This window comes from Sapajus apella, unplaced genomic scaffold, assembly GCF_009761245.1.
Source record: "Sapajus apella isolate SASKATOON/1434 unplaced genomic scaffold, GSC_monkey_1.0 scaffold8, whole genome shotgun sequence".
Taxonomy (NCBI): Eukaryota; Metazoa; Chordata; class Mammalia; order Primates; family Cebidae; genus Sapajus; species Sapajus apella.
The window spans coordinates 21,443,275-21,461,203 of NW_022436948.1; the positions used below are offsets into that span (position 1 = coordinate 21,443,275).

Below are 17,929 nucleotides of genomic sequence, written 5' to 3' on the forward strand. Positions count from 1 at the left end.
CAACACATACGGATAATGAGGAGGCTGTCTTATTGTCAGCCAACTGCCACGTCATTGCTGATCATACTCTGGCCTACTGGAAGGCAGTTTTACAGAGGAAAACTCTGATATTTTTTGATGTTCTTGCATTAGACATTTAGATGCTTATGCTAATTGCAGACATGTCCTCAAAAGGAAAAAGAGGGAGAGACAGTATTTGAAATCAAAGGGAAACATGAAAATTTCTCCCACTTTGATAAAGGAAGGCTGTTTTTGTGTTTCATGTGAGAACAGGGGAAAGTGGAGTATCCTAAGGAATTGATAACAACCCACGTGAGGCATTCATGGTTATGCCCAAGATTTTGTGCTCTATGCACTGAATTTCTAGCTTTGACTGAGATTCTTATGCATTGTGACTGGCTAGTAGGCAGAAAGATTAGGACTTTTGCAGAGCTTTGTCAATGAGGATATCAGAGATAACTGTGGTGGGTTGAGAGTAACGGCTTTTATCCTTTGTTTCTCAGCGCTATATGTACCCTCTAACTTCTGACTCCAAGTGATCCACTACATAAGAGTATAGCTAGAGCTCAGGCTGTTATGTTAGGCAAAGTTTGCTTTGAATCACAACTCTGTCACTTGATTGCTACATGAAATTGGTCACATTCAAATGTTTGTGGTATACATTCCTCCTCAGTGAGCACTGCAAGAAGAAAATATTAAACATGTAAAAATAAATTGAGCTTCAGAACTTTATAAATATTTTTCTTAGTAAAATTAGTGTTTGTAATACTACCTCTGCTGATAAAAATCCAAACACACTCTTCCTGTGATCACGAATTTCTTTGAATCTCAGGTTCATGAGATTTTAAATTTTTTACTATATAATGTAAAGTATTATCTGAATTTAGTGTGTGTTGAACAACGAGAACACAGGGACACAGGGAGGGGAACATCACACACCAAGGCCTGCTGGGGGGTGGGGGAGCTAGGGGAGGGAAAGCAAGGGGTAGGTGGATTGGGGAAGGATAACATTAGGAGAAATACCTAATATAGATGACTGGGGGATAGATGTAGCAAACCACGATGGCATGTGTATATCTGTGTAACAAACCTGCACATTCTGCACATGCACCCCAGAACTTAAAGTAGAATTAAAGAAATATTATCTGAGTTGTGATTGAAAATTCCTTCAAGTAAAACTTATAAAAAATAAGAAATAATATTTAGATGTCTCTGAAGCTATCTATCTTTGACAAGGAATTGAAAAAGGCAAGAAGTGAGAATATTTTAAAGAAAGATGTTTCACTGGAATGCAAATATATTTCCTTAGTTTTACTATCTAGAAAATGGAACAACAAAATTTAGCTTTCACTATGTCATAATTTGGAAGCTAAATAATAAATTCAGCCACATTTTCCCTCACATCATTTAGACAAAGGAGTCAATTAAGCAGAACATTAAAAGCTGATGAATCAGACAGTGCCATAAAATAGCAGTTAGAAAATAATCAGTTAATGAAGTACAATGACAATGCAGAAGTCATCAAATGACAGTAACAGAACCCCTCCATTAATGAGAAGTGACATTGAAGAATAGAAATGACAAACAGAACAGCTACTGTGACTGTAAATATATTGAATAGATTCAGAGAGGTAATTGGGTTAAAATGCCTGTGGTGCTAAGGGTATTTTTCTAATGTTGATTTGGTATTGTCACACAGATAAATAAAATCTTAAATTTAGTCAGCTTCAGAAATGACCTCCAAGTATATCTTGACATTTATACAACTATATTCCAGGCATTTTGTTCAAAAATTAGCCCTTTGTGTAATTAAAAAAAAATCACATTTAGATGTATTGATTATGAATATGCTTTACCTATTAGGAAACTTCTCTTAGGATTCTTATAGGATCTACATGGGTGGGTAAAGTTTCTACTGGCAATAGGTGATCTAGAATGAAGGAGAGAGTGGACATATTGCCAAAACAAAATCAGATATGTGGAGAATGAAATGAAGGACAGTGATGTAATTACCAATGTATCTCCCTTTCCATAGGCAAGCCTCTTCTGCTAATTTGCATAGATGGTCACAGGAGAAATTTCTTAGTAAATCATGGCCTAGGCTTCAGCAATTGGAACCAACATTAAGAACATTTTCAGTTAGAGCATAAACAATGCAAAACATAAATATTATATTTTCATATTTTATTAGTTTTACAGTCTTTATTATTTTTACAGCACTAAATATTTTTTAAAATATGCTTCTCTTTTATTTAGGGCAAAAGTTTTAGCCTTATAGCAAAATTAAGGAAAAAGAGCAGAATTCCCATATATCTCCATGCCCCATCTCATACACACAGCTACCCCACTATTGGCTCCCATGGCACCAGAGTGTTACATTTGTTACAAACTTTGAACCTGCTGACACATTATCATCTAAAACCAACAGTTTGCATTAAGGTTCACTCTTAGTGTTACATAATATATGGATTTGGACAAACATATAATGATATGTATTGGCCATTATGGCCGTGTCATAGAATATAGCTTCAGTGTGCTAAAAATCCTTTGTCCTCTGTCTAGTCATCTATCCTTCCTCTCAATCCCAGGTAACCATTGATTTTTTTTTTTTTTAGTCTCCATAGTTTTGCCTTTTCACAGTATTATATAACTGAAATCATGCAAAATGCAGACTTTTCTGACTGGCTTCTTTAACTTAACTATATGCATGTAAGATTTTTCCCTGTCTTTTTAAGGCTTGATAGCTCATTTTTTTAGTGCTAAATAATGTTCTATTGTCTAGATGTATCATAGTTTAATTATCTATTTAATTACTGAAGGAAATCTTGATTGCATAAAAGTTTTGGTGATTATACTGAAAGCTTCTATAACCTCCATGCACAGATTTATGTGTGTGCATAAACGGTAATTCTTCTGAGTAAATATCAAGGCACGATTGTTGAATCTTATGGTGAGAGTATACAATTTTGTAAGAAACTGCCAAACTGTCTTCCAAAGTGGCTGTAGGATCTTGCATTTCCACCAGCAATGAATGAGAGTTCTTTTTGCTCTACATCCTTGCCAGCATCTGGTGTCATCATTATTTGGATTTTGGTCATTCTAATAGGTATATAGTGGTATCTTGTTGTTTTAGTCTCTTGTTGTTTTAACTTGCAATTCCTTAATGACTGATTTATCTTTTTTGTTCAGGTGTCTCTTCAGGTTTCTTTGACTATTTTAAAATTATGTTATTTTCTTACTGTTGATTTTTTAAAGTTATTTCATTGTTTTCGATAGCACTACTGCATCAGATGTATTTTTTGCAAATATTTTCTTAAATCTGTGGGTGTTTTACTAATTTTCTTGACCATGTGTCTTGGAGAGCAGAAGTTATTAGTTGTGATGAAGTTCAGTGTATCAATTCTTACTTTTATGGATTGAGCCTTTAGTCTTTCATCTAAAAACTTATCATCATTTCCAAGGTCATTAGTTTTTTCCTAAGTTAACTTCTAGGAGTTTTAGAGTTTTGTGTTTTACATTTAGGTCTATGATCTATGGGTTATCCGGGCTCATTTGGTTTTTAATATAAACTTTACAATCAATTTCTTGATACCAAAAATAAAAATAACTTACTGGGATTTTGATTGGGATTACATTGATTCAATGGTTCAAGTTAGGAAGAACCAACATCTTGATAATATTGAGCCTTCATACCCATGAACATAAAACATCTCCATTTAGTTTTTATTTGATTTCTTTCATGGGAGTCTCATAGTTTTCTTCACATAGATATTATACATGTGTAGTTAGATTTACACATAACTATTTCATTTTTGGTGGTGCTCATGTAAATAGTAATGTGTTTATAATCTCAAATCCCATTTCTTCATTGCCTCTATATATGAAAACATTTGATTTTGTATTAACCTTGTATTCTCTGACCTTGCTATAATTACTTATTAGTGCCAGAATATTTTTGCTGTTCTCCATTTTTAAGAGGTTTCTACAGAGATGGACGTATCATCTTTGAACAAAGCCGGCTTTATTTCTTCCTTCCCAACCTGTATGCAGTTTATTTCATTTTCTCCTCTCATTGAATTAACAAGGACATTCAGTACAATGTTGGAAAACAGTGGTGAGAAGAGATACATCCTTGGCTTGTTTTTGATCTTAGCAGGAAAGATAAGTATGATGTTTGCTTTTGGGATTTTGTAAGAATTCTTTATTAAACTGAGGAGGCTATCCTCCATTTTTTGTTCACCAAGACTTTTCATCATGATTAAGTGGTAGATATATGATCACGTAATTTTTCTTCTTTAGCATGTTAATGTGATGAATTACATTAATTAAATTTCAAATGCTGAACCCACCTTGCATAACTGAGAAAATGTCACTGGGTCTTGGTTGTGGTATATAAATATTTTTATGCATTGTTGGATTCAATGTGTTAATATATTGTTGAAAATTTTTGCATCTAAATTCATGAGAGATGTTGGTCTGTAGTTTTATTTTCTTGTAATGCCTGTCTAGCTTTGGCATTAGTGTAATGTCCATAAAATAGATCAGGAAGTATTCGTTCAGACTACTTCCTGGAGAATATGGTAGATAAATGGTATCATGTTTTTTAAATAATTGGGAAGATTCATAGTGAATCTATTTGGGCCTGTTGGTTTCTGTTTTTTTTTTTTTTCATTTTATTAAGTATTGATTAAACTCCTTTAGTAGATACAGGGCTACTTAGACGACTTATTTCTTCTTGTGTGAGTCTTGGCAGATAGTATCTTTCTAGAAATTGGTTCATTTCATCTAGCTTATCACATTTGTAGGCATAAAATTCTTCAAAGTATTCCACTATTAGCCTTTCTTTCATTTCTGATATAAGTAATTTCTGTTTCTCTCTCTATTACTCTTTTATTCTTAGTCTGGCTGAAGGTTTATCAACTTTAGTGATCTTTTCAAAGCACAAGCTTCTTTAAATATTAACTTTCTATATTGATTCCCCATTATCAATTTTATTGATTTTTGCTCTAATTTTTACCATTTAATTTTTCATCTCACTTTGTATTTAATTTGCTATTTTTCTCTATATTTCCAAACATGTAAGTTTGATTATTCATTTTAAATCTTTTTTCTTTTATAATATTTGCCTTCAGTGCTATAAAATTTCCTCTAAGCACTGCTTTCACTATACCTCACAAATTATAACAAGTTGTATTTTGTTTAAGTTCAAAATGTTTTTAAATATGCCCAGAGATTACTTCTTTAACCTATGTGTTATTCACAAGTATATTGTTTAATGTCTGAATTTTGGGGGATTTCCCAGCTATGTGTGTGTGTGTGTGTGTTTTTTTTTTTTTTTAATTTATAGTTTAATACCACTGTTGTCTGAGAGCAAACATCATACCTCTTCTACTTCAAAAAAATACTTAAGGTATATTTTTGTCACAGAACTGTGGTTTATTTCGGTGTATTTCTATGTGAGGTGGAAAAAAGTGTGTGTTTTGCTGTTATTGAATGAAGTAGTCTATAGATGTCAGTTATAGCCAGGTGACTGATGATGCTGTTGGGTTCAACTATGCTCTTATTGATTTTCTGCCTGCTGGATCTGTCCATTTCTGATATAGTTGTGTTGATCTTTATAACTTAAATAGTGAATTCATCATTTCCTCCTTATAGTTTTTGCCTCATATTTTAATACTATGTAGTTAGGTGCATAATTATCTGTATGAATTATTTTATACTTTTGTATAATCAATCCTTTATTATTACATGATATCCCTGTTTATTCCTAAAAACCTTTCAGTGCTCTGAAGTCTGCTATGTGTAAAATTAATTGCTTGATTTGATAAATGTTAAGTATGGTTTATCTTTATCCTTTAATGTAACTTTTATGTGTGTATTTAAACACAGGTTCTTGTAGATAATATGTAGATGGTGTTTTATTTAATCCATTATGTTAATTTCCATCTTCTAGTTAGTATATTTGAACAAATTATATTTAGAGTGATCATTGATACAGTCAGATTAATATCAGCCACTTTGCTATTGTTTTCTGTTTGTTGCCTTTGTTCTTTATGCCTATTTCTATTGTACTTTTTATACATTTTGTAGTTTAAATTAGGCACTTAACGTGATTCTATTTTCTCTTCTTTAGCATATAAATTACACCCCCTCCAGCTTTTCTTTACATGTTTTAGTGGTTGCCCTAGCATTTGCAGTATATATTTATCACTAAAATCACCTTTAAAATGAAATTTACTGATTTGTGAATTGTGTAAGTATTTAATAATTACAAAACAATTATCATTCCTCCCTCCTTCCTTGGTTTTCTCGCTGTGATTTATTTTACTTAAACTTAAGTATTTAACTATTATACATATATATATATGTGTGTATATATATATATATATGTTAGTGTATGTATACACAAACATATTTGCATATATGCATACATAATCAAATATATTGCTGATATTATTTTGAGTGATGGTTATCTGCTAGATCAAATTAGAATAAGAAAAATAAAACATTTTATTTTTCCTAACTTATTCCTTCTCTAATGTTCTTCTTTTCTTTATGTAGATCCAAGCTTCTAAAGTTTTCTATTTTTCTTCTCTCTGAAGGATTTCTAATACTTCCTACAGAACAGGTTTCTGGCAATACATTCTCTCAATTTTTGCCTGAGAAAGTTTTATTTCTGCTTCCATTTTAATAGATAATTTTGCATGGTACAGAATTCTAGGCCAGTGGTTTTGTTCTCTCAACACTTTTTAAAATAATGCACTGGTCTCTCTTTGCATATATTGTTTTGGGGAATAAGTTTGATATTATTTTCATCCTTAATTATCTCTATATAAGCTTTTTCTTGCACCCCTGCCACTGGCTTCTTTGAAGATTTAATGTTTATGTTTGATTTGCTGCAGTTTGATTATGATATGCTTAGGCGTCATTTTAAAAAAAATTTTGGCATTTGTCTTGGTTGATGTTCTCTGACCTTTTTCATTTGTAGTTTGGTGTCTGACATTAATTTACGAAAATTCTTCATCATTATTGCTTCAAATATTTTATTTGTTTCTTTCTTCCCCTTCTAGCATTCCGTTACACATTTGTGACACCTTTGTAGTTTCTCACAGTTCTTGGATATCTGTCCGCTTTTTATTTTATTTTTTAGCTTCATTTCTGTCTAATGTTCAGTTTTTGAACTTTCCATTGACAAACTGTCAAAGGCATTCTTCATTTATGTTACAGTGCATTTTATCTTTAGTATTACTTTTTTATTCTTTCTTAGAATTTCCATCTCTCAACTTACATTGTCCATCTGTTCTGACCTATTGTATACTTTTTTCATTAGTGCCTTTATTATATTAATGATAACTGTTTTACATTCGTGATTTGACCATTCTAACATCCCTGTCATACCTAAGACTTGCTCTAATGCTTACTCTGTCTCATCAAACGGTTTTATTTCCCAGTTATATATGTCTTATAATTTGGTTGTTTTTGTTGAAAGAGGGACATAATATATTGGGTAAAAGAATCCATGGAAAATGAGGATTTAGTACTGTTGCGGGAAGTTGTAGAGAAGAAGTATTCAATGGTCCTGTAATTAGTTCTCTGTATTTTAGTATGCCTGAGTCCCAGGGTTGTGGACCCCATAAATGCTTCTTGTTTTGTGTCTTTTTTTAACCCTCTTAGGTGATACTTGATGTCTAGAAGGGTCAGCAGTTAGGTATTTCCTTTCCCTAAGTCAGTAGAACTTTGATAAGACATTGGTGGATTATGCTTCAGTAAAATAATTTCTCTAGCAGGAACGCCGCAGTAAGCAGAAGAAAATGTTCTGGCATATTTTCAAAGTGGTTACTTTTCCACTCTCCACACCAGAATCCTGAGGGGATTTTTCTCCAGCCTTCATTGTGAGAATATCGCAGAGCTCCTGGAGGTAAATCTCACCAACATGTACCCCTTCCTGTCCCAGTGTTGGTGACCCCTGTTATTTTTATCCTCAGGTTTGTCCACACTGAACCCCAAGAATTCCATCAAATACAATTCAGGTTTTCCTTTCCTACTACTTCCCACAGAGGTTTCTGTTTGTGGGTTTCTGATCTGATAAATTGTGATTTTATCCAGCTATCTACCTCCAATCCACCTCAAATTCTTGGGGAAGTAGTATCCCCTGTAACTTCATTTCTATGATGAATCTAAGGAGGGTTGATGATTTTTCAGTTTGCTCAGGTTTTTATCCATTGTTGGGATAGAATGGTGGCTAAAAGCTTCTTAAATGCTAGACTGGAAACCAGGAGTCATAATTATTATTATTAATTTTTTATCCTGAGTGACTGATGAATGTTTGTCTCATTTTGCCGCTTCTACATAACCCCCTCACCTAAAAAATGTTAAATGTACACTTACTATTTAATATTTATTGATTTATTTAACTTTTGGAGAAAAGAATGGAGTTTAGATTAACTTAGTTATCTGATAGTTTCAATAAAACTTAATTTAATTATTGTGTTAGGGATTTTCCATTATTTAATAGCCTTTCATTATGAGTCATGCATCTCTCTCAAGTTTCCATATTGCTATAATTCTAGCTCATATAATCAAACCATCAAGACAAAAGTGAACTTATTCCATGTATTGAATGGTACTGCACTCCAGCCTGGGTGACAGAGCAAGACTCCATCTCAATATATACATGCATATATATATATATATATATATATATATATATATATATATAATATATATTATATATATTTTTTAAAGTTATTTTGAGATATTTATCTGATATCACATATGACAGAAAATGGCAGTGTAGATCCTTTTGATTCAGTGTTTTATTCCAGAGAACAACATTCATTTAGAAAGTATTTTTATCTACAAATACTCATTACATTTAAAAAAAAAATTTGCAAGAAGGTCATTACTAAAATGAAATTCCTTAAAAGCTACATTTTACATTACTAAATTAACAGGTGATTTGTATTATATAACACTAATAATATCATTAAAAAGAGTCGCTTTTCTTTAGTAAAAGTAGCAACTGATAAACCAGACAGTTTGAAAGAGTAAAATGTTGGAAATTAAATATAAATAAATACTGCTTTTTGTAGGTATTTTAAATTTGTAAAAAGGGCTTTCTGTAAAAGTTTAAGGTAAGTACACTAGAAAATTTTAATAATTAAATTAAATCATTGTATTAAATAATTAAATTAAATTAGATAGATTAAATAATTAAAATTCAATGTGAAAATTAAAATTAATATTGAAAAGGTGAAGAAAGTCAATTTTTTAATAATAATTTTCTTCCTTACTGCACGTAACATTTTTATTGGTATTTTCCCAGCAAAATGAATTGAAATAATCAAAATGAAGACATGGAGGGACTATGGTAAACCAACAGAAGGAGGGAATTTAATGAAAAAATGTTATCAACTAGTTTAGTTAAAAAGAAAGGTGAGATAAAACCAGTTTTTGGATTGTAATGGTTTGAAATAACTAAGCACTTAAACTTTTCAATAAAACGTTGCCTGTATTTAATTCATATGTGTTTTATATTTAGACATGCTGTATAAATTTATTTGTTCCTCATAAAATATTTCTTAATTCAATGCACTTATCTGAATATCTATTTTTTTCAAATCTTCCATAAAATGATATCCAAGGAATTAGAGTTTATTTTATGTCAACATTAATGATCATAGAACAGTGTAATGAATCTTAACCTCCTAGCTTCAAAAATATTGAATTTCTCGCCTTTTGCGGCCATCACCTAAGCAGGAGCTGCCAAAATGAAGTTCAATCCCTTTGTGACTTCCGACCGAAGCAAGAATCGCAAAAGGCATTTCAATGCACCTTCTCACATTCGCAGGAAGATTATGTCCTCCCCTCTTTCCAAAGAGCTGAGACAGAAGTACAACGTGCGATCCATGCCCATCCGAAAGTATGATGAAGTTCAGGTTGTACGAGGACACTATAAAGGTCAGCAGATTGGCAGAGTAGTCCAGGTTTACAGGAAGAAATACGTAATCTACATTGAAAAGGTGCAGCGGGAAAAGGCTAATGGCACAACTGTCCATGTAGGCATTCACCCCAGCAAGGTGGTTATCACTAGGCTAAAACTGGACAAAGACCGCAAAAAGATCCTTGAACGGAAAGCCAAATCTCGCCAAGTAGGAAAGGAAAAGGGCAAATACAAGGAAGAAACAATTGAGAAGATGCAGGAATAAAGTAACCTTATATACAAGCTTTGATTAAAACTTGAAATGAGGGAAAAATAATAATAAAAATAAAAAAATAAAAAATATTGAATTTCTCATTTCTATAACACTTCATTTGAACATTGCAATAGAAGAATAAGTCATACATGGACTCATGGAGAAATATTTTAATTCTTCTTTGAAACATATAGTGTCACTTCAGTTAGAATCAATATTTTATATTGAATCTAGTAGATTAATATTAAAAACTTAAAAAAAATCTCAAAATCAAAAACCTAATTTTCCTCCATTTATGTTATTCTGATCTAAGATAATTCAGACTTGAAAAGATGTAGAAAGATTTTTCACCAACTATGTTAAGTGGAGAGAGTGTTTTCAAAATTATCAAACTATTTCAGGAAAACATGTTTTGACATGCTCCTTTTAGTTTACCTGAGGTGTTTTAGAGATTACTGATGACCTATGTGTGTACTCTGAGATTCTTAAACCAGTCTTAACATCTCTTGAGAGAATACAAAAATAATATTGCCATTCTAAAACACATAATTACAATAGTCCTCACTCTACTCATTTTGCATAACTACATAATCAAGGCACGATTAAACCAAAAGTATCAGACACTGTTAATTCAACTGTGTCATCTGTTTTGTCCTTTACAAATATTTTTATTAAAGTACATCTCTAATGAAGGCAGACAGATAAAATAATATTCCTTATAAGCACTGTAACATATGAAATGTGTTTTACGATATTGTGATGTGTGAAATGTATAAAGTAGGAAGAATCCAATTTATTTATTTGTGTATCTAACTATTACAGATGCTATAGCAATAAGTTGGATGTAATGAATAGTTTAGCTGGATGATAGGTGTAAGGCCAGCTGCAGAGGATTAAACGGACTCATCCATCTCTCTCGGCGTCTGATAACTACGTCATCACCCAAGCTCATTATCTGGCCTTGCCATGGCTTCTCCGCACCTGCCTCTGCATACCAGACCCAAGCCCATATTCAGCACTAAATTATGCATTTAACCCCTAGCCCACTGTTGATAAACGCTGCAGGAAAATTTTTTAAAGAAGCTCCATCCGACCCTGCCCGGTAGCAGTCCGCTCTGTATACCCCAGAAGGCCTGCTTACCTAAGGTCTAGCCAGCCCACCTACCCATGACCACTAGCTCCAGGCACTTCCTGCTTCTTAATAGCCAATAAGATTGCCTTCACTTTGTTTCCCCAACAGTCAATCAAGGCCCAAGGTCCCACCTGTCTACCCATGACCACTAGCTCCAGGCATTTCCTGCTTCTTAATAGCCAATAAAATTGCCTTCACTTTGTTTCCCCAACAGCCAATAAAGGTCCACTTACACAAAGTCCCACCTGCCTACCAATGGCAACTAGTTTCAGGTACTTCCTGCTTCCTGACAGCCAATAAAATTGCCTTTCCTTTGTTTCCCCAATAGCCAATCAATCACCTTCTCTCCCCATAAAACCCCATAACCTAAACAGCCAAGCGAGACTTCTTTGGCCCCTTCCTGGACCCCAGAACCTCGCCTGGGAGCTGAATAAATTAACTTCTCATTTTCTTATACTTGCCTCAGTTTCCTCATTTTACCTCAGCAATAAACCTTACAATAGGAGCCAATGAAAAAATACATTTAAGGCTGCTGTAGTGCCCAGAGGATTGCCCAGGGCAAAATATATACAGGATAGCTTTGGGGGATAGTTAGATGGCTTATGATAAAGGAGCATCTCTTTTCTTCAGAGTGCTGCAAGGGAAGCTGTCTTTCTAGGTGATTGCCATATTTAATTAAAGCAAAGAAAGAGAGTTGAGTGAAGATGCTAAAACTTAAAAGTACAGTTGACTTAAAATAAATGAAAATACCTAAGAGTTGATATGGGTGAAGTATGTAGCAATGGAATGTTCAGACAAAATAATGTATAAAGCACTCACATGGCAGAGAATGTGCTTATCTCTTAGTTGATGATTACGATAACAGTCACCTTGAAATTAGTAGGTAAAATGTGATGCTAAAGAAATAGTTTCTCTATTTACCTAGCAGATAGTGGAAATAGCCTGTTCTCTTTGTGTTGAGAATATTATAGGTAAAATCTGAAGAGTGAGAGCCAGGTGACTTGTAGTTTTGGGCTTAGAATTTCATATTCTGTGAAATTGAATAAGTTAGGTTATTGTAGTTTCCAAATACTATTAAAGGAATATTTTTTTAATAATATGTCAGATTGATAAATTTTCTTCTTTAATTACAGTGGTCCTGATACCCCACTGGGGGCAAATGCTACTATAAAAGAGCTTAAAAGGGGGTTGAAATAAAAATATTATTTTTGAATAAATAAAATTTATCATTGAGGACAAATTCTATAATCTAATATTTTTAGTCTTACAGATTTCCATTGACTGGGAAAAACTTCTGTAATCTGAACAACTGCATATATTAAATGACATATCTGCTATCAGGATGGTTAGATAGTCCTTAGATGTGGCTACCACTTTATACTAGAGGTTAAGGAATGCCAACTTTGCAGAGTCTAACGTTCTACACATCACATCCTCCCACTTCAACCTCCCCAGTAGCTGGGACTCTAGGCACATGCCAACATGCCCAGCTAATTTTTGTATTTTTTATCGAGACAGGGTTTCACCACGTTGCCCAGGTTGGTCTCAAACTCCTGGGGTCAAGTGATCCATCTGCCTTAGCCTCCCAAAGTGCTAGGATTACAGGTATAAACCACAGTGCCAGGCCCAGTCATCATTTTTATAAAAGAAAGCAAATAATGATAATATTAAATATTTGAGTTCCATGTTGCTTATTCCATTCTAGGGTAGCACAAACAGTTTTGGCAAGGCTAGAACTCAGACTCGGTTGAAGGAATCTTGACATTTGAGGCTTAAGGCTTCCAAATATAATGGCTTGGACTTTATTTCTTGGGTCATAGGGGTTGGAACACAGTAGAAGTATGATATTAGTAGACCCTTAGCATCAGCTCTAGGCTGCCAGTTCTGGAAGGTGAAAATACAGTAGAACCAGTAAAGCTACACACACACACACACACACACACACACACACACACACACACACACACACACAACAGCAGTGAGTTAAGAGAAGAAACATAGAAGGCAGTCTCTAAAGGATATACATTTTTAAGTCAAGTTTGACAAATTGATCAAATAACACAAGGGCTGAGGATTTCTCAGTGAGTTTTAAAATGGATCACTGAGGACCTCAACCAAGGCAATTTTATTGGCCAAGTGGTCAGGGAAAAAGAACTAAATGGAATGGGTTAAATAGACAATCTGAGAAGAAAAACTGTGGAAAGAATGCATAGAACATCAAAGAATATCATTTAACGTTAGCATATAAATATATTACATATACAATATACTAAAAGTACATGTAATTTTCATTGTATATTTTAATTTTTACAACAAAACTGTGTTGTTCTTTTTTATATTGCTTTGTAATGTCTTAATCCCAGTAGGGAAAGTTCTTAAGTCCTTTCTGCCTTCTTTGAAAACAATTTTGTTCATTTTTCCCACAGTTTCTTTTGTATTCACTTTTTATATATCATTAAAATTATTTTGATACTTTTGTCTCCTTAATGTCACAATAAATCTATACAATGTCCAGGGAAAACAGATAATTTTGCTTCATTCATTTTTCTAAAACTTTTCTGATGTATTTTTCAAAAAGGTTAAGCACACTTCTATTTACCTTAATTATTTAGCAAATTTAATTGAGGTGTCAACCACGGAAGGAAAGTTCTTTTTGGTGTAATTAAGCTGGTTATTCTAAGTTAAAAGGAACGTAATTGTTTTTGTGTATTAATAATCACTTTACAGAAAGCTAACCTTTTTACTAAATCCTGGTTACTTTAGGTAAATGAGTTAATTGAATTAACTGCATCAGATTTCGAATGTATTGAGTGGAAGCTCAAATGACATTTAAAGTTATTCTCTGAACAACTTTGAGTTAAAGTAGATTTGGCTATAGTATGTTTTCCAAAATTAACTTTGCCACTTAGTAATTGTCACCATGAATTTTAAAGTATTGAAATCAGCCAAACTAAATTTTTGAACACAATAGTATAAGCATAGAAATAAAAATAACCTTGTCAAATATAAATTTAAAAACTAAAATATGTAGTTTTATAATTTCTTTTTTATAGGGGTAAATTAGGAAATACAATACTAAATACTTCATTGGAAAATGGGAAATCAAGACCTTCGGAAATCTGAAAATTGACTTTTTAAAAAGTTACAATCATTAAGCCAGTGTTGTATGGCAGCCAGCAGAGAGGAGCAGAGCACTGGATCATCAGCAAACACTCAGCAGTATATGATCGCTAGACTCCTTTTTTTTAAAGCAAAGTAACATTAAGATACAGTGAGGAAAATATATTTTTTTTATTCAAGGATTTTGAATTTATCCATTGAATTTTTTCAATTGATAAAAATATGGAAGAAAATACCTTATTTCATAACAAAAGTCAATTTCAAATAAATTATAAAATACATTACTAAATTTGTTGTAGGCAAAAGGCACTAACCAAAACCAAAAATACAGATAAACTGGACTGTTATAATTAAGAAGGTGTTATTATTTAAAAACACCAAGACACCATTGAGAATGTGAAAAAAGCAACCTTCCAAATAAAATATTTACATGTATCTGGAAAGGGCATAGTATACAGAATATATTACTTTACTTAAGACATCATAGATAGAAAAAAATAGACAACACAATAAAAATTTACATATGTTGAACCATCTTTGCATCCAAGGAATAAACCCCGCTTCAACATACTGTGCCATCTTTTTAATGTGCTGTTGAAATCGGTTTGCAAGAATTTTCTTGAGTATTTTGCATCTGTGGTCAACAAGATAAAGGCTTGTGATTTTATATTCTTGTAGTTTTTTGTTTGTTTGTTTTTGAGACGGAGTCTTGCTTTGTTGCCTTGGCTGGAGTGTGGTGGCATGATCTCAGTTCACTGCAACTTCAGCCTCCCAGGTTCAAGGGATTCTCCTGCCTCAGCCTCCTGAGTAGCTGGAAATATAGGCACGCACCACCACACTCAGCTAATATTTGTACTTTTAGTAGTGTTTTTGCCTGGTTTTGACGTAGAGGGAATTCTGGCTTTGTAAAGTGAGTTTGAAAGTGTTCCTTGCTTTTCTTTTCTGAGCAGCTTAAGAAGCATAGGCATTAATTTTCTTCATATTTGATAGAATTCACCATTAAAGGCATTTGATCCTGGGATTTTCTTTGTTGAAGTAATTCTAATTACTGATTAATCTCCTTAATCATTTTTTTATCTATTTAAATTTTCTATTTTTTCATGATGCAATCTTGGTGTTTTTTCTGTGTCCAGGAATTCATCCAATTTTTCTGAATTATCCAACTTGTTTGCATATAAATGTTCATAGTAGTCTCCTATGATCCTTCATAATGTCTCCCCTTTCATTTCCAATTTTGTTTAAGTCTTCTTTATTTTTTCCTTAGTTAACCTAACTGAAGGTTTGCAAACTTTATCTTTTTAGAAAACTAACCCTTAGTTTTATTGATCTTTATTATTGCTTTTCTAGCCTCTATTTATTTTATTTCTGCTCTGATGATTATTATTTTCTTCTTTCGCTCTCTCTGAGTTTAATTTGTTCTTATTTTTCTAAAGCTTCTTTACAGCAAAGAAAGTAGTCAATATAATACAAAGGCCAACTCTGGAATAGAAGAAAATATTTGCAAACTATCTATCTGATAACCAATTAATCTCTAAAATACATAATAAACTAATAACCCAATTCAAAAATTGGCAAAAGTCCAGGCAAAGTGGCTCATTTCTGAAATCTCAGCATTTTAGGAGGCTTAGGAGTCAGAGACCAGCCTGGCAAACATGGCGATACTCCACCTCTAGTAAAAATGCAAAAATTAGCCAGGTGTGGTGGTGCATGGCACACACCTGTAATCCCAGCTATTCTGGAGGCTGAGGCAGGAGAATAGCTTGAACCTGGGAGGCAAAGTTTGCAGTGAATGGAGATCATGCCACTGTACTTCATTCTGGACAACAGAGGGTGACTCCATCTCAAAAAAAAAATTTGGCTAAGAACTTGAATATAAATTTTTCTGAATAAAACATATAATCAGCCACCAGATATATGAAAGGATATTCAACATCACTAATCATCAGGGAAATGCTGATCAAAATCATAGTGAGATATCTTCTCACAACTGTTAGATGACTATTACAATTAAACAAAATATAATATTGGCACGGATGTGGAAGTGTTGGAACTCATATGCTGTTGGTGGGAACGTATGCTATTATGAAAAACTGTATGATGATACCTCAAAAAATTAAAAATAGAGCTCTCATCTGATCCAGCAATCCAAAGTTTGTGTATGTATCCAGTAAAATTAAAATCAGGATCTTGAGATATCTGCAACCCAGTGATCACTGCAGTATTTTTTCACAAGACAAACTAGAGAAACAACAGAAATATATAGTGACAGATGAATGGATGGAGAAAATGTGCTATATATAATATTTAAAATCGTATCCTTTGTGACACCATTGATGAACTTGGGGAATCTTCTACCAAGTGAAATAAACCAGTACAAGCACTGCACGATTCCATTTTAATGAGACATCGAAAACAATCAATCTCATAGAAGCAAAGAATAGAATAATGGTTGTCAGGAGCTCGTGGGAGAGAAAATGTGAAATTGTTGCTTGAACAACAACAGTTTACACATACTTAGATAAGTGAAGAAGAAATATCCATGCAGAGAAGTTGCAGAAATGCACAGATATAAGAAACTTGCAGAGCCCAGAATATTTAAAATCTGCACTCATCCTATTCTTCAGCTAAGCTATCATCCCACTACTCATGGTGTTCCTTTGGCAGCAGCAGACATGCTCAGACAAGGAATGAATCTCTATAACCAAACTTCTCTCCTTCAGCCTCCTCCCACTCACATCTACATGACACTACCTATTTACATGCATCAGCCTTCCTCCATTCCAGTGAACACAGACGATTGCTTTCAATTTTTTCTGTCAGGAAGACAATTCCATGTGTTGATTAGTGTTTCGACTTATTGATTATCAGTCAGCCTAATTGATCCACAAAAGCTTTCTTGCAGAGTTTCAAGGATCTCTTTGCTTTGTATTAATTCTCTTTGTATGTGACACCACATAACAGCACTAATTCATCATTCTGAAGAATTGCCTCTTGACAAGGAATTATTTCCATTAATAACTTTCTGCTTAAAGCAAATTTGAAAAATACAGTAGGAAGTGAGTTCAGAGTTCAGCAACTTCCCTAAGAGTTGGCAAGCAGAGCTTCTCGGCTAGTGGTGAAACCAAGGCTAATTTGCACATGCATATTATTGTGTTCTGCAAAGGGGAAGTAGAATATTCGTAATACACTCTGAATAGTATAACATCGGCAGTGCCATACTAATAGCTCAGGCAAAGGGTAGGTATACTGATTTCCAATCATTTTCTTTTAGATGACTTCTTTCAGACAGGAGAAAAGGTATCACTTGATCCATAGAGGTCACCAGAATTTTAACCATATCCTTAACCTATCTAATACTGTAAATTATTTGAAGAAAAAAACTTCTTTATGAATTCAATCAATGGAGACCGAGCTAATTGTCTTACCTATCCATATTATGAAGCCTGCACAAAAATGACCTTTGTCATGTCTCTATGGCAGT

General features: G+C 33.3%; 1 protein-coding gene across 1 annotated transcript; it reads left to right on the plus strand.

Moving 5' to 3' along the window:
• The first annotated feature begins 9,739 nt into the window (after positions 1-9,739).
• LOC116550939 (60S ribosomal protein L26-like) lies at positions 9,740-10,245 on the plus strand. Its single transcript, XM_032277130.1, has one exon. The coding sequence runs from the start codon at positions 9,771-9,773 to the stop codon at positions 10,206-10,208; it is 438 nt and encodes a 145-aa protein (XP_032133021.1). The 5' UTR covers positions 9,740-9,770; the 3' UTR covers positions 10,209-10,245.
• The last annotated feature ends 7,684 nt before the right edge of the window (positions 10,246-17,929 follow it).